The sequence below is a fragment of the Aotus nancymaae genome, unplaced genomic scaffold (genome assembly GCF_030222135.1).
Source record: "Aotus nancymaae isolate 86718 unplaced genomic scaffold, 86718_ANA_hifiasm-v0.15.2.pri h1tg000040l, whole genome shotgun sequence".
Taxonomy (NCBI): domain Eukaryota; kingdom Metazoa; phylum Chordata; class Mammalia; order Primates; family Aotidae; genus Aotus; species Aotus nancymaae.
In genome coordinates this window covers 60,608,854-60,633,661 of record NW_026988454.1, presented here as the reverse complement: position 1 = coordinate 60,633,661, position 24,808 = coordinate 60,608,854, and the positions used below count along the sequence as shown (strand labels likewise).

At 39.4% G+C, this 24,808-nt stretch overlaps 1 protein-coding gene and 1 non-coding gene across 8 annotated transcripts in view; one reads left to right on the top strand and one right to left on the bottom strand.

Moving 5' to 3' along the window:
- RTN4IP1 (reticulon 4 interacting protein 1) overlaps positions 1-24,808 on the bottom strand; it is a 73,284-nt gene that overhangs the window by 19,295 nt on the left and 29,181 nt on the right. For all 7 annotated transcript variants that reach the window (XM_064360810.1, XM_064360807.1, XM_064360808.1 and 4 more), the window contains exons 5-8: positions 19,874-19,922; positions 11,297-11,433; positions 7,708-7,891; positions 3,388-3,480 (exon numbers count right to left, since the gene is read on the bottom strand). In XM_064360810.1, the coding sequence (XP_064216880.1) occupies positions 3,388-3,480; positions 7,708-7,891; positions 11,297-11,433; positions 19,874-19,922 (463 nt within the window). The remainder of the gene's footprint in view (positions 1-3,387; positions 3,481-7,707; positions 7,892-11,296; positions 11,434-19,873; positions 19,923-24,808) is intronic.
- Positions 24,095-24,201, top strand: LOC135268546 (U6 spliceosomal RNA). Its single transcript, XR_010336855.1, has one exon. It is a non-coding gene; the product is annotated as a U6 spliceosomal RNA (small nuclear RNA).

The window sequence follows — 24,808 nt, the reverse complement described above, 5'->3', positions numbered from 1 at the left end:
GAAAGCAAAGATAGGGTTGGTGTTCATAAAGAAAGTAGAAGGATGATGCTATTAATGGATTAACAGAGTGCTCATTATTGTGGATATTAACTCGGTGGCTTCTCCATTTTTACTGGGGCATGCAAGGCTAACAAGCAGAATTTAGACTCTATCAGTAATACTCATTAATCCAGATTCTTGTTTTGTGTGTGTGAGATGGGGTCTCCCTATGTTGCCCAGACTGGTCTTGAACTCCTGGGCCCAAGCGATGCTTCCACCTCAGGCTTTTAAGTAGCTGGAATCACAGGCATGAGCCACCACACCCAGGTCAAATTCTATTTTTATTAAGATAGTTTAAATCACAAGTGACCAGTACCAGATCTTCACATCCTTAAAAACAAGTCTCTAATGAGGTAAACATGGTTCAGAGGGTAAGATAATGGGTAAAGAAAGAGAGAAGGGGCCTAGAAGGTAGGTCACAAGAGAAATTCTAGACACTAAATATATGTACTAGATTTTCAAAAGCTGTCTATTTTAATATCTATCAAAGGCCAAGTGTGGTTGCTCACGTCTGTAATGCCAGCATTTTGGGAGGCCGAGGTGGGTGGATCATTCGAGGTGAGGAGTTCCAGATCAGTCTGGCCAACATGCTGAAACCCAGTCTCTACTACAAATACAAAAATTAGCCAGGTATGATGGTGGGCACCTGTAATCCCAGCTACTCAGGAGGCTGAGGCAGGAGAATCACTTGCACCCGGGAGGCAGAGTTTGCAGTGAGCTGAAATCACACCACTGCACTCCAGCCTCAGCGACAGAGCAAGACTCTGTCTCAAAAAAAAAAAAAAAAAAACTATCAGAAGTATAAATGCACACATCTTTGGACTTAGTAATTCTATTTCCATGAAAAGGAATGGTTAAATACACAATTAGGTACTAAATATAAATTTTGGGTTATTCACTGAAGCATTATTTGCAAAAGACTGAAATTAAACAAATTATGGTATGCCCATACAAATACTATGCAGCTGTTAACAAAAAAAGAATAAGAAAGCTTTTATATCCTGACATAAAAAACAAAGTTGAAGATGTGCTGTTTTAGGGAAAAAAATTTAAAAAAGCTACTTTCAGAACAGTATGTTATCTATGTGTGTTAGGAAAGAAAGAAAAGAGAGCAAAAGGAAAAAAACTGTTTTTCCTGTTTTGATATAGTATCTTTGGAAGGCCCAAGAAACTAGTAATATTGGTTGCATCTGACAAGCAGAATCTTAGTGACTGAGTTATAGCAGTCAAGGGAAGATTTCTTGAATTAACTTTGTCCATTATTAGGGTTTTTTAGCCTTATGAATGTATTTTTTCAAAGTTACAAGTATTTTAAAAGAGTGGGCTCTGTTGTTTCATAGCTTTACATATCAAAAAAACAACTGTGGCTCTTCTAACAGTTACCTGCTAAAGAGAATCATTAAGCGCTCAGCCAAAGCGTGGAAGAGTTTAAATGTCCTCCTCCAATTTAACAGATATCGATTAACCACACAACATATAAGTAAGATCTGTTGTGCTATTCTTTCTAATTTCCCAGGATAAAAAAGCAATGGCCTTTCACATCCACAAAGAAGCAGGGACACAACAAGAGAGCCGACCTCATCAAGGTATCCACTGTCACATTCCAACTTCACGGTCCCAGAACCCTTCACTGTCAGAAATGATTCCCAAGGCCAAACAGCCTGTGTAGGAGACTAGAATCAAAGCACAAGGAACATCTGCTCACTCAACGTCCTGGACAATACTTCAAGGACATCTTTTTAAAAATCTGGTTCTATTTTAGCCATTACAAGTTATCTGCCAAATGTAATAGATAGATATATACAAGTCACCTCTCATCTCTGTTGGCTAAACAGTAATTTCCAGGTAGAAAGAGAGTCACAGTATTTTGAATACAAAAGAGAGTGGTAAGCAGGTGGACAGTGTGGAGCAGATACCAGGACCAGCACAATCTGGACTTCTGGAGGACAAAGACCTCTCTAATAATGGGGCTCCAACTACATGAAGCACTTACTTGATGATACCTCATTCTCTTCTTCCTAGAAATAAAATAAGCATTCCTGTGGATGTGGGAGATCCCTACAAAGAAGCAGTTACACAGTCACAGTAACACTGAGCCCCTGTCCCTATCAGAACACACCAAAACTCAGAAGTCCATGAAAAGACACGTAAGCCTGGAACCCAAATATTTGGGAAACAGTAACAGACCATCCTCTATCTTATACAGTTCCTTGGCTGCGAAAGAAAACCCTAAATACATAAAAAGCAGCCATTAGTTCCCAAAAACATTCCTTTCCAAAATCAAAACGGAAAGATGAAATACGCCAGCAAGAGGCAGGAGCCAGAAGAAGAAAGCCCACCTCCAGGAGCTCTGCCCGTGTCTCAGAGTGGTTCACGCAATGCTAATGCTGGCCTGCTCTAGCTCCATTCCCTGCCCTCTGCAAAGTGACAAAGATAAGACAGTGTATGCTGAAGTCCAAAATCAGCTTCAAACACTAAGAATGCAGCTTGGTTCCACCTGTTTCTGCAAGTTTGAGCATGCCCTTTTCTCGGTGAGTCGGCTTTCTCACCTGTAAAATGAGAATCACTCTATCTATGATCTCACACAACCCTCTCAAAGTTTTCCATCCTATAATTCCATATAATCTCTCAAAAACATAAAAAACACCAGCACCAGAATACCACCTTCTGGGTTATTCCTCCAGAGATGGGATAGCACGGTGGTTTAGACCATGTAAAAACTCAAATAAACAGGTGGCAGCTGAGGAGGCTTTCAACCCCCAGAATCCCTGAAAGGCCTTTCAACATCCAGAAAAGGATGACCAGATGATAAGCAAGTCCCATTCCCACAGAGTCCACAGCAGGACAGACACTTGTAGTCAGAGAACACCAGCCAGTTGTCTTCACTCAAATTCCCATCAATCCTCACCCACCTTCACCCTGGCCACTGACTGTCTCAGATGGACTATTTATTTGCCCTTGATTTTATTATACCCACTTAGAAATCAGGAGAGCTGGGGATCTGATGAAATATTAGCAGCCCAATGTGGATCATAGCTATGGTATGATCTAACCAAGTGTCTCTGGGAGAATCATATAACCTCCCTGGGACCACCTCTTCATCTGTTAAACCAAGAGGGTTTGACTAAATGAGAGAAGCTCTTTTGCAGATGAAACAGTCTGTGTCTATGCCTCCCATGCAGACAAAACCAAAGACATAGCATGTAAACTTGGCCATGTAAGGCAGCATAGGGCCGAGTGAGCAGGCCACCTCTGTGGAGTCCCCACTGATGAGGCTCAGTTGGCAGATCTACAGGAGGAGCTCTAGAAATACAAAGGCTTCCAATACAGGTTTCCAGGCGCACGTACCTTTCCCGCATCCACCAGTTCTGCAATGTCATCTAAACACGGACCACTGGCCATGAAAAATGCCCAACGATAATGGACTCCTTTCCAAAAATGCTAAAAAGAGGAAAACAAAACATGTCAAATATAGAAAAAGATAAAACCTGATTAAATGCAGATTTAGGAAAAAGCATTTTCTAGATGACTATAAGAAACATTTCTCATTTCATGTTGACAAAATGAGTTGTGTGCACAGCACCTTAGCACAATGACTGACAAAGAATGGATGCTCCATACATGTTTAATACATAAATAAGTGAACAAAGACACATCCACATCACTCAGGCTCTTTCTCTAAACTGTAACTGACAAACAAGTAAGCACAGGAAAGCTTTCCTTAAAATGATCGTCTAAATGGGTTTCCTCCCCAGGAGAAATCAGAGGCCGAGACCTCTAGGCTTTCCCTACTAAGGTTTGAATAAAGCCCAGAGGCACCGGAAGACGTTTTCACCAAGTTAAAAAATGTTTTGTGGATAAGAAGTCACCAAAATATGATCTTAGACAAGAAGCCCAATCACAGTTTTGTTTTTTTTCCCCCCAGCTCTGACAGGAATAAAGTGGCTTTAAAGGCAAAACGAAGTGCAAAGTTCCTCATACATCATGGCTGAATCTTTCCCTACAGTTATGGCAAATAAAAGCCATCTAATTGGGGCAATACCTCCAAAAGAAGATGAGTAAAAATCTTACACCAAGAGGGTTCATGACCCCTCTACAGCCATTTGTAATTGCTATTCTTTGTTTCTTTAATTGAGAAAGGGTCTTGCTATGTTGCCCACGCTGGTTTTGAACTCCTGGGCTCAAGCAACCCTCTCACCTCAGCCTCCCAAAGTGCTGGGATTACAGGCGTGAGCCACTGTGACTGGCTGTAATTGTCATTTTTCATGTCGAAGGTAGGGTGGGCCACTACGGAAACAACAAATGAGCTGAGGTTTTCCATGCTACCTCAATGACCTGCCCAACCAAACCTTCATCAGGTAGGAACAAACTGAGATAGTAGAGGGGCGGCCAGTACCACAGGGCTGCCCCCTCCACACCTACCCACAACTGCGAGGTGAGCTCAGACTTCTTTCCACTGAGCTTACACTCAGTATGATATAAGCTATTACCATGGTGTGAGGCTGGCAAATGCGATGGAACCCCTCCCAACCCAGCACTAACTAGTTGCATTATTTTTATGTTTTTTTGTTTTTTAAGTTATATTATTTTGGTCAGGCTACCCATTTCCTGCCCTGTAGGATGGTGGTACCACCACCTAGCTTGCAGGATTGTTGGAAGGATTAAGTGAGAATGTATATAAAATGCCTGACACATAGAAAGTATTCTACCAATACTTGTTCAGTGCTGAAAGTGAAGCTTATTGAGGAAAGACTGAGACAATACCAATTCAGTTTAAGAATGTAGAAAGAAAGAAAAAACTAAGCGGTTGCCTAGGCAAAGCTTCCCACAAAGTGTGCCAGGATGGCTAACTGGGTGAGTGACCCTATAGACCTATCATCTAACCCAGAAAACCTGTGAGAGTTAAAGGATTCATCATTAGTAATTACCCTAGGACAACAGATGTAAAGAGAGTCAAGCTTACTCTAGAATTGGTGTGATGAGATACTGACTCCCCTTAGCCCTCAGGATAGCCTCCGGAGGTAGAAGTCTCCAGATAGGCTGGTCTTGGAGGAGCAGGGCTTGGTTTGTTCATCTCTATTAGCCAAGGCAGACTCAATATGATGTTCAAATACTATCATTTTCTATGTCTGTCATGGCATGAAAGATGTTGGGATGCATTGGTCTATGCAACTAACTTAAAAGAAGAGGCCAGGCACACTGGCTCACACCTATAATCCCAACACTTTGGGAGACCGAGCTGGGAGGATTGAGGCCAGGAGTTCAAGAGTAGCCTAGGCAACATGGCAAGACTTTGTCTCTACAAAACAAGAAAAAGAGAAAAGCTGTTTGAAGGTTTATGTGGCTATGTGCCAGAAGCACTGAGAATGTCTCAAGCTTACTGTGGATCCAGTTAATGACAATCACAGATCTGTTCCAATACTTTTCCCTAAGGTCTGGCTTCATAGACTACAATTAAAACATTCTGGTAATTCTGTTTAGGGTATTAAAAAAGGAACAGAAATGGTCACAAGTGCCACATCTATAACTCTTCACAGCATGTGGCTCTGTAAAGTGAAACTTTTGGTCTGCAATAGCAGAATTTGTACATTCTGCTACAAGAGGTCTGTGTTTTCCCCCTGCAGGCCACTATAAGACAGAAAGTAAACCAAAGCGGGCAGGAGAGTCAGAAGCATGACAATGAGGCTTTAACTTCGTGCACAATCAGAAAGACGCTGAAAACTACTTAAAAGGTTTTCACATGAGATTACCACTATCATCTTTCAAGCAGGAGAAAAGAGAATGAAGAGAGCTGTGCCTGTTTTACTCTTCAAGGACAACTCTGAAGGTTGACTTGTAAGAGGTCTCACTGGAGTACAAACTGTGAAATCTTACAGAAAACTTAAACTTACTTTTAAAGCACTGGAAAATCTGGGTTTTGTGAAAGAGAAAGAAGAGACAAAGGACAGCTAAGAGTCCTTTCTCCACCACAAAGTCCCCTGTGGACACTGTTTCTGGCTACTGTCTGAAGCAAATGGAAATAAAGAACACCACAGTGCAGGGCTTCGGTTTGTTCATCTCTATTACCCATAATATTTCATAAGAATTGAAGCATGGTCTCCTCCATCATAGCTCTTTGTTATGACCTCTAAGTAGTTAGTACACAGAACTCAAGAGACCAAAGTTCTAAGTTTCATCCCCTAAAAGGTCCCAAATTAATATCTAGAATAAAACGCTAAAGATAATCATCAAGCCCGTCATCTCACAAACATGGGGCAGTGTTGGTTGGACTGACACAGTGACTCACAACCTTTTCACCACCGAGGAACTTTCTACTGCCTTTTTCCTGAGTCTCAAGCATTTTGCCTAAAAACAATAGTTTTTTTTTTTTTTTTTTTTGAGACAAGGTCTTCCTCTGTTGCCCAGGCTGGAGGAGAGTGGCGCAGTCTTGGCTCACTGCAACCTCCATCTCCCAAGCTCAAACCATCCTCTGGCCTCAGCTTCCTGAGTAGCTGGAACTATAGGTGTGCACCAACACACCTGGCTAATTTTTAAATTTTTTTGTAGAGATGAGTTCTCACTATGTTGACCAGGCTGGTCTCAAACTCCTCAAACTTAAGCAATCCTCCCATTTCTACCTCCCAAATTGCTGGGATTACATGCATAAGCTACCATGCCCAGCCTATCTTTATTTTTTTCTATCATGTATTCCATTTTAATTAACATTAATTCATATTTTAAACCAATGAGCTATAATTACCACCAGTTTATCTCATGAAATTATAAAAGCCTCTGTCCCCAATGTGATGACAACAGGCTACGAGGTAAAGTGAAGAGTAGACTCTCAAGCTCTGCTATTAGTCTGGTAACTGAGCTGATCTGCCCTGATCTCCAAGGTCACCACTCACCATTGTGTGCAATTTGGGCGAGATATGTTCAGTGTTGAGCTCTATACAGCCTTGGTAAAAGTGGCCCCGTTTCAGAGTCAGGCTGACTAACCAAGTCCCAGGAACTCCCATAATGCCATTAATAGCTGGAGTTTCAAATTTACACGGAATATGCAGTGTTAGAAGAAGTTGATATGACCCCAGCAAAGGCATGAGTGGAGGCTTACTGAAGTAAAAGTACAACTTCTCTTACTCTTAGACTTCTAAAGGTCTGAAAGCCCCAGTCTGGGAAACATTGGTCTATCCCAATACAATGAAAACAGCAGCTGTAAGTTTTCACCTTTATATACAAGAGACTGTATGTGTTTAGACATGAGACAGAGAGAGGGCCATCAGGTAGAGACAAGAAGGAAGCACAGACACAACATCAGATGTCATCAAGGGAGGCAATAAGTAATAATAAAGGCTAACATTTAATAAGAGCTTTTTATGTACTAGGCATTGTGCCACGTTTCCATATGGACTACTTCATTTGATCCTTACAATGCCATAAGATAGATGTATTATCAGCCTCATTTTATAGATGAAGACATTGGTCTTAGAGACATTCGGTAACTTGCACAGGGTTACACAGCTACTAAGTAGAGGTCAGATTTGAACCCAGTCAGTGTGACTCGAGAGTCCATGCTTGCAGCCACTGTGCTTATGCGGCCTCCAAAAGAGAAACTGGCTAGGTGGCAAACCAATTTCTAGCAGCAGGAGGCGCCTGCTTGCAGTCACAAACCAAGACCCTTCTTCCTACCTTTAATGCCTTCGAACCTACAGTGACTCCTGTCTGCAACATGCCATCTGCTATGCCCAATCGGTCCATGTTCAGAAGGAAAGGAGTCACCAAAGTCACATAGGTGGCTCCTGACCATTTCTTGAGAAAATCTAGAGCCCATGTTTCAGTGGATCCGCCAACATTATCAAGGATAAAATCAAACCTGGAGAGGAAGAACCAAATCAAAACATTGTTGTCAGGCTTTACACTGAACTCTGATCCTCCTTCCTTCCCAGCATCAGTTGACTTAGGGTTTATTTTGGTAACAAATCTCAAACTGTGCTGCACCTTGCCATCCTGCAGAGGGGTGGCTGCTTTGACAGAGAAGGAAGAACACACCCACTCGCTGGATCTATGACTCTTCTCCAAGGTAAGTTGAATGTGACTAATTTTTGTCATAAAATCACTTCATCTTCTAGTACTTTAGAATGACTTAAGCAAGTAGTTTTGAACAGAAAGTGATTTTGGCTCACTATAATGCACAGCATAGCCCCTCGCAGCAAAAAAAATTATCCAGCCCAAAATGTCAATAGCTGAGAAACTAAGGTTGCCAAGGTTGAGAAAGTCTGACTTAAGATTTGTAAAAAACTGCAAAGCTTTTCATTCACTATAAAGTATTCTTTGGTGCACATGGATACTTGAAAGTTAAGTATGAGATTTTCACCTACAAGAATAATTTGCTTTTATTCTCTCTACAGTCAGAAATGCTCATGGAACCATCCTCTTCATCTTCTGTAATTTTCTATCATTTGGTTTCAGGTACAGCATCAGGACAATGCAAAAGGAGAAATGACCTGCTCTAGCATGCCAAAAAAATTCAGTCATAACGGAATCCACAGGAACTGGTAGAGATTCAACTTCTCACATCTAACCTAAACTTTTGTAATCACTATATTCTACTGAAATGGGATAAAAACCTAATGAAGCTTTTAAATACTTTTGAAAACAAAGATATATGTAGAAAATACATACATATAAATTCAGCAAATCAGCTGATGAATTCCTCTTTGGTAAATCTTTTCTCCCTTCAAATTCATCTGGATGATGTCAAACATTAAAGTTCCTGAAAGCAGCTTTGGCCAACTTTGTGGATCCTGAGTATTTCATGGAACTAAACTAAAGAAGGGCAATAAAATCTAAGGATATCAAATGCAGGAGCATGATGACCTTAATAGATGACCATTCTTTTCACAAAAAAAGTGTCTACTTCATTTCCAAGTTTTGAATGAACAAATTTGAGGACACTTAATTTAAGGAAAACTTAAGGCAGCCTGGTATTTAGAACATGCATTGTCTGAGAAAGAAATGTGGAGACCAGGTTATGGATCCAGCTCTCCCAACAAATGACTGGTGGCATGACCTTGATTATGCAAAAACTCATAAATCCTCTGCCCTTCACTTTCTCAACTACAGCATCATAGGGTTGGACTGAAGGTTTCAAAGTCCCTTCTCACTATAAAACTCTAAGATTTCAAATACCTAAAATAAGCTTCTATTTGAAAGGAGGAATATATTTATAGGTAGACGGAGAGGTCAAACTCCAGGCAGAAATGACAAAGATCAATTTTAACTAAAGCTATTAAAAAAAAAAAAGAAGAAGAAGAAGAAGTAATGTCTTGCATTTATAAGCCAGGAAAGTCCCCCTACTAGAAAAGTACAAGCAAAAGAAGACCACTTGCCAGGAAGAGATGCCGAGGAAGAACGTGTAGCACTGGTTTGGGAGCCTAGACTGAGTATCTTCTAGCCTACCATCTGTCAAGTTCTCCTATTCTCTGGTGACAAATTCCAGTCATACATAAAACTTAAGGTAGGTCAGGTGTGGTAGCTCATGCCTGTAATTACAGCACTCTGGGAGACCAAGGCAGGCAGATCACTTGAGGCCAGGAGTTCAAGACCAGCCTGGCCAACATGGTGAAACTCCATCTCTACAAAAAAAAAAAAAAAAAAAAAAAAAACAAATTAGCAGGCATGGTGGTGTGTGCCTGTGATCCCAGCTACTCGGGAGGTTGAGGCATGAGAATCAGGAGGCAAAGGTTGCAGTGAACCGAGATCGCACCATTGCACTCCAGCCTGGGCGACAGAGTGAAACTCCATCTCAAAACAACAACAACAACAAAACCTTAAGGTAGATAGAGGGGAATAGGTAGGACTTGGCCCAGTATCATGTTGCTATTTCTAGAAGTATCAGAAGATACAATTACTGCTTTCTAGAAGTCAAATCTCAGAGACCTGTCATTTCCTCACTCAAGGGGCCTACAGAGGCTTAGGCCCTGACACACAGGCAAGAGGGTAGCTGAAAAAATCTCTGAAAGGGACGATGATAGTCCTTAAACATGCCAGGTATGTTCCTGACATGGCAGCTTTACATTTGCTGTTCTTTCCAGATGGAACAATTGTTCTCCTAGATTCCTTCAACAACTAAATAAATATTATTGAGTACCTACTACATGCTGCTACACTCTTCCAGATGGAGGGATATAGCAGAGAGCAACACACATACACAAATTCTATTCATATGGCTTGCTCACTAAAGCCTCCACTCAAATGTTGCTTCCTCAACAAGGCATTCTGTAACCTACCTATCTATAACAGCCTCCGCCCCAGACTATTCCCTTTCATTTTTTTTTTTCAGAGCACCTACCACTAAAAGCTTCCAAACAAGAATGTAAGCTCCATGAAAATGGGCATTTGTCTTGTTCACCACTGTAACTGGTATATGGAACCCTGCCTGGCAAGAGTAGAAGCTCCCTGAACAGTTGGCTGCTCCTGGGTGCACCACCAAACTACCATTGGGAGTTGCTGGCACTGGCTGAGAAAGGCTGGGCAGTGTCAGATAACTACTCCCTTTCTTTTTTCTATTTAAAAATATACTTCTACTCAATGTGGGCAAGAGTAGTTTACTTCTGAAAACTAATCAAAAAAGGGAAAACCATTGAAAGAGAAGCAGTAAAATAGCTTTCCAAATACTCCTCAGTTGTGTTCTCAGCTTCAGCTTGATGTCGCTGGATAAAGGTCAGATGAATAAGCCCGAATCAACAGGACCTAAGAGAATTCCTGAACGCATTCCTGTTCAGTACGTCAGGACAAACCACAGCCTGGCATTCAGCCACACTGGGAACATCCACAATGCTCCCATTACCAAGATTTAGACTTACAGTGTTTCTCTTAAGCCTTTGTTAAGCCAAAACACGGAAAGTATGTTTTGGGCTAATCATGTATTTCATGAACTACTCTATATTCTTCCTGTGGTGACAGATGCCACAGAAAGGAATACATTTCCAATTTTGTCTTCAGGCCTCTTATAAACCAGCATGTTAACTTAAAAATTAGCAAAGACTATGTAAGCAAAGTAACTTCCTCAGTACCTATCCACATGCTGTTACTGTGTTATATTAACACCTGGAATTAAAACAGAAGCCAACCTAAGTAACTTCTAATGACATGGAATGTTTTCATAGATTCTTCTCTAAGAATCCAACATGATTGTAAAGCCACCAAACCATCTCAGACCTGCAGCATCAATTGTCCTTGTTCCCATTCCCGGCGTGAACATTGTTCTAATACATACCGTTTTAAGGATTTCAACTGCTCCTCCACACTTCCAGATTTGTAATCAATTACATCATCTGCCCCAAGCTTCCTTACAAGTTCATTGGCATCTTGAGAGCAAACTGCTGTCACATGAGCACCCCATGCTTTCATTACCTGCCCCCCAAAAAAAAATTAAAGAAAAAAAACGAAGAGATTAGAAAAACTGACTGCATTGAAAAAAAAAAATTGACACCATGTATACATATATCAGACTAATCTCTAAAGAACTTTAAGTACCTCATCTTAACAAGAACTATAGGAAGCCATCTGTCAGAGACTAGTAAAAATGCTTAAACTTTTGTTCACTAAGAAAATTCCAAGAAAGAGATCTCATTTGCTCTACATGAGACAGCCAGCCACCTTGTTGTCATGAAGTTATAACTAATCCACTTAGAGAGGGATTCAGTGCCTCACCAGTAACAGAAAAGACAGCAGCTGAAAGCCTCAAATTTAGCACTTTCAAGGATAGCAAAGTTAAATGGCCCAAAAAAAGCATGTTTTCAGAAAAATGACTTTAAAATGTATCCAGAACATTAGAATGCCACATAGCATCATTTGCATCTCCAGTAAGTGTTAACACAATATTGAATCATACAGTGTTTCAAAGTAATGAGCTATTAAGTAATAGGTAATATATGAAAAGGTTCTCTTAAAAAGAAGGGGAAGAAACTATAACCATTTTATCTTAAAAACTTGGAGTAAGGAAACCTAAACAAATGGTACCTAGGTTTTAAAATGCAGATGTCTTATATTTTAAAATAATTAGTTATAACTAGATTTACATTAAAAGGAGAGGCCAGGTGCGTTGGCTCATGCCTGTAATCCCAACACTTTGGGAGGCTGAGGTGGGCAGATCACAAGGTCAAGAGATTGAGACCATCCTGGCCAACATGGTGAAACCCCGTGTCTACTAAAATAATAAAAATTAGCTGGGCATGGTGGCTGGAGTGCTGTAGTGCAATCTCGGCTCACTGCAACCTCCACTTCCTGGGTTCAAGCAAATCTCCTGCCTCAGCCTCCCACGTAGCTGGGACTACAGGCGCATGCCTGATTTTTATAGTAATCACCTCCTTGTATTTCAAAAAGTTTTATCACGCAACTATGCATTCTCTAGATATTATAGTCTTGTGCATTTTTAAAATGACATGTTTTAAGTCTCTCTTTTAATTATTTATTTTTGGGTTTTTTTAGTTTTTTATCTGAGAAATAGTCTCACTCTTTTGCCCAGGCTAGAGTGCAGTAGCATGATCTTAGTCCACTGCAACCTCCACCTCCCAGGTTCAAGCGATTCTCCTGCCCTCAGCCTCCCGAGTAGGATTACAGGCACATGACACCACCCTGGACTAATTTTTGTATTTGAAGTAGAGACGGGTTTCACCAAGTTGACCAGGCTGATCTTGAATGCCTGACCTCAAGTGATCCACCCACCTTGGCCTCCAAAAGTGCTGGGATTACAGGTATGAGCCACTGTGCACGGCCTTAAGTCTCTTTTAACATAGGCTCTTGTTCTATCTTTTTGCTTTCTTTTTTTTTTTCTCTTTTCTCCGTTTATTTTATTTTTTATTGTATTTTAGGTTTTGGGGTACATGTGAAGAACATGCAAGATTGTTGCATAGGTACACACATGGCAGTGTGATGTGCTGCCTTCCTCCCCATCACCAATATCTGGCATTTCTCCCCATGCTATCTCTCCCCAACTCCCCACCCACCGCGGTCTTATAATTTATCTGTGGAACAATCTAGGCCATTTGATCTGTGGAGTTTCCCACAGTCTGGAATTTCTGACTGCACACCCACGGGACAGTTCCACACGTTGCTCTGTCCTCTTTATTTTCTGCAACTTGGCAGATGGGTCTGGAGACTAGATCAGATTCCATTTCAATCCCTTTAGCAAAACTATGGACAGCGTCTGGCAAAACTAGAGGAGGCACATCATGTCTGGTTGAGGCACTCCTTAGTATCTTAGCAACTGTCAATGCTTAATACTTATATCTGTTTATTGGTGATTGTGAAATAGTAATCATCTAATTCTACTTCTTTTTATTTAAGTAGTTGAAATATTTTATTTTGGGGCGGGGGCCAGAGTCTTGCTCTATCCCAGGCTAGAGTGCAGTGATGTGATCTCTGCTCACTGCAACCTCCACTTCCCGGGTTCAAGCGATTCTCCCTGCCTCAAGCTCCCAAGTAGCTGGGATTACAGGTGTCCACCACCATGCCTGGCTAATTTTTGTATTTTTAGTAGATAGGGTTTCGCCATGTTGGCCAGGCTGGTCTCGAACTCCTGACCTCTGGTGATCCACCCACCTCGGCCTCCTCAAGTGCTGGGATTATAGGCATGAGCCTCTGTGTGCAGCCTGAATACTTTCACAAAGTAACACTGCCCTTCATTATATTATTTGATCTACTCAATTATACAGTTCATGTAGGAAAGGCAAGACAAATGCTTAACCGTTTCTCTTTAACATTTATAAGATAATAAATTGGTTCTCTTTCATCTTCCAAAAGGGACCTCTTTTGAAAAACATATCATGAACACATGGATTTAAATATATTTAAAAGGTTTCAACTCAGTGTAATGGTTGTTATTATTACTAAAGCTCTAATTGTTACATCTTTGGGCATTTCTTCAAGTTAGCTCTTGAGTCTTTACATGACCTGACTAGTCTTTGATAGTTTTCTTGCTATTTAATGTATTCCAGGTTATTCTTGTATATTTGCACCCTAGATCTGAAATCAGCTACTTCTCTGTGAAGCCCTGCCTTGTTTTAATGAGAAATGATATTTCGAGCAATGACTTTACATACATACATACATACATACACAAAATATTTCTTGAGTTCACATTGATACTTCCAATTCTAATTTGAGACTACAAAATCTCAGCACTTGGCGGTGGCTCAAGCCTGTAATCCCAGCACTTTGGGAGGCCAAGGCTGGCGGATCATGAGGTCAAGAGATCGAGACTATCCTGGCCAACATGGTGAAACCCTGTCTCTACTAAAAATGCAAAAAAAATTAGCTGGGCATGGTGGCATGTGCCTGTAGTCCTAGCTACCCGGGAGGCTGAGGCAGGAGAATTGCTTGAACCCGGGAGGCGGAGGTTGCAGTGAGCCGAGACTGTGCCACTGCACTCCAGCCTGGGCTACAGAACAAGACTCCATCTCAAAAAAAAAAAAAAAGAAAAAAAAAGTCTCAGCACTTTGGGAAGCCAAGGCAGGAAGATTGCTTGAGGTCAGGAATTCAAGACCAGCCCAGACAACACGGCAATACCCCATCTCTACAAAAAATGGAAAAATTAGCTAGGCACAGTGGCATGTGCCTGTAGTTCCAGGTCTCAGGAGTTTGGAGTGAGAGGATCATTGAGCCCAGGACGTTGAGTCTGTGGTGAGCTGTGATCACATCACTGTATCCCAGCCTGGATGACAGAGAAAGACACTGTCTCAAAAATAATAACAATTATTTCACTATATTTACCTGGTCAGACAGAGCATATGGCTGTTCCTTTACTGTCTCCTTCTAAGCCCTCATTTAGTTTTGTTGTATAGGTAACTACGTTGAACATTTACCACTAGTCTTTAAAATGTCTTCATAGGCACTCCTAGTCAGAAGTTCATTATCTATCTAGTAGATTCCTCAGAAAGGGATCAGAAGAACAATATTCCCCAAGTTCTTGATGTTGGTAACAGTCTGTATGTGCCCATCATACTTGAAGGCCAGTTTTGTTGTATAAATGATTCTTGGTGCACTCTTCCTTGAGTATCTTAAATATCTTACTCCATTTTTTTTCTGCCAAAAGTGTTACTGACAAAAAGTCACATGACAGTCTAATTTTATTTCTAAATCACATCACCTTTTTTTTCTTATATGGATACATAAGTAGCACACGTGCTATTTTGTCTAGATTTCCAAAGGATCTTATTTCTTTTTCTTTTAAGGCCAGTAATTTCACTATAATTTTTCTTCGTATTTTTATTAGTAACTTTTAGTGTTGCTCAGTCTGGGTCCATGTCCTTAGAAAAGTGATGTGGCTATTAAACATGTAATTTCAAAGCATTTAATTTTAGGACAGTAGGAAAGTTTCTTTAATTATTGTTTTAGTATGGGTTCAATTTCCTTGCTTTGGTTTTCCCCTTCAAGGACTCCTAGTATCCATATATCAATTTTCCTTGCCTGTCATCAATATTTGGTACTTTCTGTTGAATCTGTTTTTATTTTTTTCTTTCTTTCTTTTTGAGATAGGGTCTCACTCTGTCCAGGCTGAAGTGCAGTGGGGTGATCACGGCGCACTGCAGCCTTGACCTCCTGGGCTCAAATGATCCTCACACCTCAGCCTCTCCAGTAGCTGAGATTACAGGTATGAGCCACCATTCCCAGCTAATTTTTATATTTTTTGTAGAGACGAGGTTTTGCAACATTGGCCAGGTTGATCTTGAATCGCTGAGGTCAAACAATCTGCCTGCCTCAGCCTCCCAAAGTACTGCGATTGGAGCCACTGTGCCTAGCCTACCTTTTTGTTTCTTTTGTAATTTGAATTTTTTTCTGCATTTTGTTTCCATTAAGGAAGCATTCTGTGTTCTGTTTACTTGCTGTTGAGTTTCTCCTAGTTTAGTTTTCTATTACTAAATGAGTTTTTCATTTAGTTTTACTTTTTTCCTGAGTTTTTCCAATTCTGATTTATTTTGTTTTTTTCATGTCTTATATTTTCAATGTCTTTTAATTTGCTTTGAAATAGGTTACATTTCAGGCTGTTTTCCAGGCACGTATTCTGATGTGCTTTCATTATACGGTATGTTATTCTATACCTTATTTTCACTTTCCTTATAATTGTATGGGATTTAACCTTAATGCTCTTCTATTACTTATTTTTAAATTTTATTAAAATTTTTTATTGTGAAATATAATACAAATAAAAGCATACCGAATATAAATATATAGCTTAACAAATTATTATAAGTCAAATATTATAACCATTACTCAAAATTAAGAACTAGAATACCACCTCTGCCCCAAGCCTCCCAATTAAAACCTCAACTCTCTAAAAAAAGTAACTATTAACAAGACCTTTACAGTAACCCTTTTTGCTTTCTGTTTTTTAGGAATTTTATTAAGTAAATACCCTTAAAAAATACTGCTTAGTTTCACCTGTTCTTGAATGCCATTAAATGGAACCATATAGGATAAGCTCTCGTGCCTGATTTCTTTTACTCAACATTTGGTTGTGATATTCATCCACTTCACTGTGTGCAATTATAGATTTTTTCATGACTGTATAATATTCCAATGTAAGAATATACCACAGTTTACTTACTCATTTTACTGGTGATGGACATTGAGGTTTTTCTAGCTGGGGAATTTTAATAGGAATAGCCCTGCTCTGAAATTCTGGTACATATCTTTGGATAAACATGTTTGTCTATCTACCTATATGTTATAATCCTAAAATAGGAATTTTTGTGTTGTCCTTTTGTTTTTGTTTTTTAAGAAATTTTACAATTTATATTCAGATTTAATAGATGCAAAATGGTTTTCTTAAGTGGCTGTACCAATTTATACTCTAACCTACTATGTATGATATTTCTCTTTTCTTTTTGCTTCTCTCCCTCTTTTCCTTCCTTCTATGTACTTATTCATTCAACTCATATTTACCAAGCCTCTGGACTGGATCCTGGTTATCAAATGATGAATTAAAAGTTAAAGTGTGCATCACCAGGAATCCTCACCTCCTTCACCCAACTCAGTCAGCAGACAGACAGGAGGCCCCCAGCACCATCTGGGTTCTCAGAAAGTCTAAGGTGGGTCTGGGGTGGTCTGTAACACCCAAACCTCCCTCCTGGAAAGTAATGTGGCCTCTGAGGCTACTCACTAGCTCCACATTGGGGGAGAAAGGCTCTCTCCCCTCATCCTGAGGCTTAATCAAGCTCCCTCTTCCAGGAGCCATTCAGTTACATATCTGATCAGAACAGAAGCAGCCACTGGGCCCCATGGTGTTCCTGGAGGCTTGTGGAACTTGTTTCATTTTATTTGAGGTAAAATTCTATACGTCACCATTTTCACAATTTTAAAATATTCAAAGTACACAGTGGCCTCTAATACATTCACAATGTTATGTAACCATCACCACTGTCTAATTCCATAATATTTAATTGCCCCAAGAATAAACCTCATGCTCATTAAGAGTCATTCCCCACTCCTTTCTCCGTTCACCCCCAACCCCTGACAACCACTAATCTGCTTTGTTTCTGTGGATTTGCCTATTCTAGACATATGATATAAATGGAATCACACAATACGTAGGACCTTTTATTTCTGGGTTTTTCTCATTTAGCATGTTTAGAAGATTCATCCATGCTGTATCATGCATCAATATTTTATTCCTTTTTATGGCTGAATAATATTCCATTATATATATATATATATAAAATATGGTACCATTTTAACTTCCCACCAGCAATGTATGAGTGTTCTAAGTTATTTACATCTTTGCTAACATTTTTTATTTTCTGTGTTTGTTTTTTATTATAAGACACAGTATAGGCTGGGCATTGTGTAATCCCAGCACTTTGGGAGGCTGAGGCGGGAGGATCACGAGGTCAGGAGTTTGAGACCAGCCTGCCCAACATAGTGAAATCCCGTCTCTACTAAAGATACAAAAATTAGCCAGGCATGGTGGTGCATGCCTGTAATCCCAGCTACTTGGGAAGCTAAGGCAGGAGAATCACTTGAACCAAGGAGGCAGAGGTTGCAATGAGCCAAGATTGCACCACTGCATTCCAGCCTGGGCAACAGGGCAAGATTCCATCTCAAAAAAAAAGACACAGTATCTCATTGTGGTTTGGATTTGCATTTCCCTAATGAATAAAGACACTGACCATCCTTACATGGACTTACTGGCCACTTGTATATATTCTCTGGAGAAATGTCAGTTCCAGTTCTTGGCTAATTAAAAACTGTGCTGTCTTTTTGTTGTTAAGTCATAAGAGTTCTTTATATATTCTGGATACTAGACCCTTATCAGATAAATGATTTGCAAATATTTTCTTCCCTTCTATGGGTTGTCAGTTCACTTTCTTGATAGTGCCCTTTGATGTACAAAAATTTTTTTTTTAATTTTGATGAACTACGATTTATTTTTTTCTTTGATTCCTTGTGCTTTGGGTGTCATATCTAAAAATCTGTTGCCAAATCTAAGGTCATGAAGATTTTCTCCTACGTTTTCTTCTAGGACTTTTTTTTTTCCATTTCCCTGCCTACTCTTCTAAAAGTTTTATAGTTTTAATTCTTATATTTATATCTTTGATCCATTTTGAGGTTTTTTTTTTTTGTTTTTACTTTTTTGAAACAGAGTCTCACTCATAACCCAGGTCGGAGAGCAGTGGCACAATCTAGGCTCCTGACAACCTCCACTTCCCAGGTTCAAGCAATTCTCCTGCCTTAGCTGCCTGAGTAACTGGAATTATAGGTACACATCACCATGTCCAACTAATTTTTGAATTTTTAGTAGAGAGAGGGTTTCACCATGTTGGCCAGGTTGGTCTTGAACTGCTGACCTGAAGTGATCCTCCCACCTTGGCCTCCCAAAGTGTAGGGATAACAGATATGAACCATCACATCTGGCCTTGAGAGTTTTTTTTTTTTTAATATGATGTGAGGTAGGGGCTCAACTTCATTCTTTTGCATATGGATATCTAGTTGTTCAGCAGTATTTGTTGAAAGGACTATTCTTTTCCCCATTTAATGGTCTTGCCATTCTTGTCAGAATCAATTGACCACAGAGGTATGGGTTTATTTCTGGATGCTCAGTTCTATTCCACTGAGCTATAAGTCTACCCTTATGTTTTGATTACTGTAGCTCCATAGTAAGTTTGAAATCAGCAAGTGTGAGTCCTCCAAATTCATTCTTTTTCAAGACTGTTTGGCTACTTGGGGTCCCCTGTGATTCCATATGCATTTTAGGATAAATTTGTCCATCTATGCAAAGCAAAAAAAAGCAGCTGGAATTTTGATAGGGATTGCACTAAATCTATAAATCACTTTGGGGGAGTATTGCCATCTTAACTACTGTATTTCTATATAAATTTTAGAATCAGCTTATCAGTTTCTACATTTGCAGGCTTTTTAGCCTGCAAAAATTTTGATTGGAAACTAGCATTAATTTTTGACATTGGCTGTTTCCTACCAAATTGCAAACTTTCATCTACCTGCACTGCCCATGATCTTCCTTCTTAAAAGCTTTCCTACATTTGTTATAGGACATCTATATACCCACTCATATTAAACTACTAGAAAGATTAATGCTTCCTTCTACATTAGAATATTTTCCTTACAGTGAGCTATGACTGTGCCACTGCACTCCAGCCTGGGTGACACAGCAAGACTGTCTCTAAAAAGTAATTTTTTTAATTGAAAAAAAGAATATTTTCCTCTTACAAAGAAGCTGAAATTACAGCGCATTTACCAGACCTACCTTTCTCTCAGCTTTTAAGGAGAAATAATTTATCTTATAAATTCATGTAAACAAAATCCTCCTATTCACAAGATTAAAAAATGGTTTTACCTGTATAGCAAAAGTACCAACTCCGCCTGAAGCGCCTAAGATTAGAACGCTGCAATACAAAGAAACCACAATTAATGAGAATCTAAAGCAGATATAACTGGATAAACGTTTTCAACATATAACTGGTTTATGATATGATGATAAATAATTCTAAAAGAAAATAATATTTTTCAGCTTCCCAAGGTTATATTACACAAGGATTTTAATTTAGGTTCACCAAGAAACTGTAAGTGCTTAAAGTTAGACATTCTATCATCTCTGTAGCAAGAATATCAAATACCAAAAATATCAATAATTTGTTAGTTTAAGATAGCTGAGATGGTCCTTTGTAACATCTGCCTTATAATTTTTCTAGGCTAAAATTATTAGAGCTTCCTTTATAAGAGGGAGATTTGGGGCCCTTTTTAGTTTGTTATGCTTAGCTGTTCTCTAAGAAAAATCACATTCCTGACTATATTCCCACCAAAGAGAAATAAACATCTTTTGTTAAGACATGTCCTGTCAAGTTCATCAACTTTTATAAATGAAAATCAATTCCCAACCTCAAAATGGCTTCCTGTTAAAGCAGAGGAATGTGTTCAACCAGCCCAACCATCTCCATACTGCATGTTCTTACCATGTTTACTCATGACAGCCCTGAAGACCAGGGTGCTCAGCCTGGATCAGTCAGGGCAGGAGGGTTGGGGTGGGACAAGGGTGAGGAGGTGAGGGATAGGGTAAGGGATTATGAACTCTCTGAAACTGTGAATTTCCTGAAATAACACGTAAAATGTGTGTGATTATGCATATGTGCACTGAGAAGGAAAGAAATCTAGATCTATCATCCATTTCCCAAAGAAGTGTGCAATCCGAAAGAGAATCACCGGTCAAGAAACTGCTTTACATGCTGTTATGTTTTATTCTTAAATTAAGGTAGAGCTTCAAAGAATTGCCTACTTGGACTGAATAGTTTCAAGTCCCCAGAAAATTATTTGTACTGTACTTTGGTGTCACACTACTGATCAAGGCTGAGGGACATTATAAAAAGGGATTGATATCTGATACTGTATTAGCTAAGAGGATATGGTTGACAGAATTCTTCATGAGAAGTCTCTTTATGATGGCTTACAAAAAAAAACATTTTTCTGAACACTAAGTGGTAGGAGTATCTGTCCTATTTAACGTCACCATAAACTGAGTAACTGCTACTGTGGGTCCCTATTGCCTTGGCTGCTGGAAAGTGCAGGGAATTTTGCCCCCTATCTCTATCAAGTACACCAAATCTTGGAACATGCATTCTCTCTATAACCTTAACCCTAGTTTCATTTCATTTTTTTCTATCTTGCCCAAATCACAGAAGGCTGTTTGTCACTCTTATTTATAGCTCAAAAGTTACTACTAAAATATCTGAGCCAGTTGTTCCCTTTGAAATTAAAACCATTAAACGTAATTAAAACAAGTCTCCTGGCAAATTGTATTCCTTCTAGAAGGATTTATAATTTCCAAAATTATAAAGAATAGAAGAAATTTTAAAGATCCTGTTGGGGCTCAGAAAACAAACCAAAGTATAGCACTTTGACATGCTCAGTACTTTGAAGTAAAGGAGCAGCCTCAGAATGAAGGTCTCTCTGACCTTCTCTAATCACTCCCAGCCACGGTCTCTCATCCCTTTGTTTCTCCTGAAGTGCAAAGAGAGGGTTTCTCTGAAGTTCTCTCAGAAGGAATGCTATTTTCTTGGGACCCCTCCCTATACTCTTATCGAACACAGAAAATTAACTCACATGAAACAAGACTAGAGTAGATGCCACAGCCATAGATCAGGTGAATTTTGTCCTAGGCTATTGTCTGTTCTTTGGGCCCAATCATCTCCCTTCAAAATAATTTACTCTTCCTCCAAAACTGCCTACAAATTCCCCTTCCCTCTCCCCTATGAAGAGGGTATTTAGGCATCACCTATTTGGCCCTTCTTCAAGTTTCATACCATGTGTGACTTCCATGCACCTGGACATTATTACCTGCCCAGGTCTGTTGCCACCAACCCTGACAGTGACCCCACCCCTCCGGACGTACAGCTGCCATATAGCCATGCATTCAGTGCAGAGACTAGAGGACCAGTTCACCCAGAGCCCACAACCACCACTGCTAGCCCTCAGGCACATTGACCAGGGTCCTGAGGACTAGTATACTAAAAGCCTGCCACCCACACCAACAGCAGGAATGCCATGTAGCCACATGTGTCACCTAGTGACCTGAGGACCAGATTGCCCAGCATCCCTGTGTCCAACAAAAGCACCCAACAGCCTCCACAAACTACAGCGTAAGCCACTGAGGAATTCACTGACACCACTGATGGCTGTTTGTCACCCAGAAATCATAGAGAGACTATATGACTGTGCTCACCCAGGAACAAAGCCAAAGCACTCTACTCAAACAACACAACAGATACATCTACAGGAAAAAGTACTAGAAGTATTAGCCAGAGCAATTAGACAAGAGAAAGAAATAAAGGGCATCCAAATTGGAAAAGAGGATATCAAATTGTCCCCCTTTGCAGATAACACGATCTTATATATAGAGAAAACAAAAGACTCAACCAAAAACCTCTTAGAACTGATAAACAGATTCATTAAAGTAGCACAATACAAAATCAACATACAAAAATCAGTAGCAGCCAGGAGCAGTGGCTGACACCCATAATCAGGAGGCTGAGACAGGCGGATCACTTGATTCCAGGAGTTCAAAACCAGCTTGGCCAACACAGTAAAACCTCATCTCTACTAAATACAAAAATTAGCTGGGCATGGTGGCACACACCTGTATTCCCAGCTATTTGGGAGGCTGAGGTAGAAGGATTGCTTGAGCCCAGGAAGGTAGAGGTTGCAGTGAGCCAAGATTGTGCCACTGCCCTCCAGCCTGGGTCAAAAAGAATTTTTTGTCGTCAAAAGAATTTTTTAAAATAAATACATATAAATAAAAATGTAAAAATCAGTAGCATTTCTATATACCAACAATGAACTAGCTGAAAAAGAAATCAATTTCATTTACAATAGCTACACAAAAATCACTTAGGAATAAATTTAACCAAGGAGGTAAAAGATTTATATAATGAAAACTAGAAACACTGATAAAAGAAATTGAAGAGGGCTGGGCACGGTGGCTTAGGCCTCTAATCCCAGCACTTTGGGAGGCTGAAGAGGATCACTTGAGTTCAGGAGTTCAAGACCTTCCTGCCTCAAAAAAAATACATATAAATTAAATAAACACATAAATTGAAGAGAACACAAAAAAATGTAAAGACATCCTATGCTCATGGATAGGAAAAATAAATGTTGTTAAAATGACCAAACCACCCAAAGCAATCTACAGACATAATGCAAGCCTTATTTAAATACCAATGACATTCTTCCCAGAATTTTTTCTTAATCCTAAAATTTGCATGGAACCACAAAAGACCCTGAATAACCAAAACAATATGCACAAAAATAAAAAAGCAGGAGGCATCACACACACTTTCTGACTTCAAACTATGCCACAAAGCTACAATAACCAAAACAACATGGTACTAGTATAAAAACAGACACATGGACCAATGGAACAAAATAAAGAACTCAGAAATAAATCCAACTATTGATAGCCAACTAATTTACAACAAAGGCTACAATAACTTATGTTGGGGAGAGGATAATTTCTTCAATAATTGGTGCTGAGAAAATTGGGTATCCATATGCAGAAGAATGGAAACTATAGATTCCGATTTCTCACCATATATAAAAACCAACTCAAAATGAATTAAAGACTTAAACATAAAACCCAAAACAAAACTATTAGAAGAAAGCATATGGAAATACAGGCAAAAATTTTATAGGTAAGACTTCAAAAGCACAGGCAACAAAAACATTAATAAATAGGATTATATCAAACTAAAAAGCTCTGTTCAGCAGATGAAACCAATGAAGAGACAACCTGTAGAATAGGAGAAAGTATATCCAAACTCTACAACCAATGAAGGACTACTATCCAGAATATATAAGGAACTCAAAAAACTCAACAACAATTAAAAAAAACCAGTAATTCAATTTAAAATGCACAAAGGATCTGAACAGACATTTCTCAAAAAAAGAAAAATGGCCAAGCATAGGAAAAAATGCTGTACATCACTAATAATCAGGGAAATGCAAATTAAAACCACAATGAGATATCTCACCATAGTTAGAATGGCTATAACCAAAAAGACAAAAAACAGGGCTGGCTTAGGCAGCACCTATACTAAAACTGGATTGACACAAAGATGATTAGCATGGTCTCTGAGCAAGAATGACATGTAAATTTGTGAAGGGTTCCATACAGAAAAAAAAAACAAAAAATATAAATATTGGAAAGGATGCAGAGAAAAGGGGACTCTTACACACCTTTGGTGGGAATGTAAGCTGGTATAGCCAATATGAAAAACAGTATGAAGCTTTCCCTAAAAGTAAAACTACCATAAGATCCAGAAATCCTAATGCTGAGTATTTACCCAGAGGAAGGAGAATCAGTATATCAAAGACATAGCTGCACTCCCACGTTTAATACAACACTGTTCACAATAGCCAAGAATGAATCAACCTAAATGTCCATTAACAGATAAACGGATAAAGAAAATATGGTATATATATATGATGTAATACTATTTGACCATAAAAAGGTAAGAATGAAATTCTGTCATTCATGGCCACAGGGATGAGCCTGGAGGATATTCTGTTAAGTGAAATAAGTCAGGCACAAGAAGATAAATACCATGTTTTAACTCAAGGGGGAGCTAGACAAGGTTGAGGTCACAGATGCAGAGAGTAGAATTGTGGTTTATCAGACACTGGGAAGGTTAGCAGGGAGGGAAGAACAGGGTGAGGTTGGTTAACAAATAGAAAATTATAGCTAGATAGGAAGAATAAGTTCTAGTACTCCACAGAACTACAG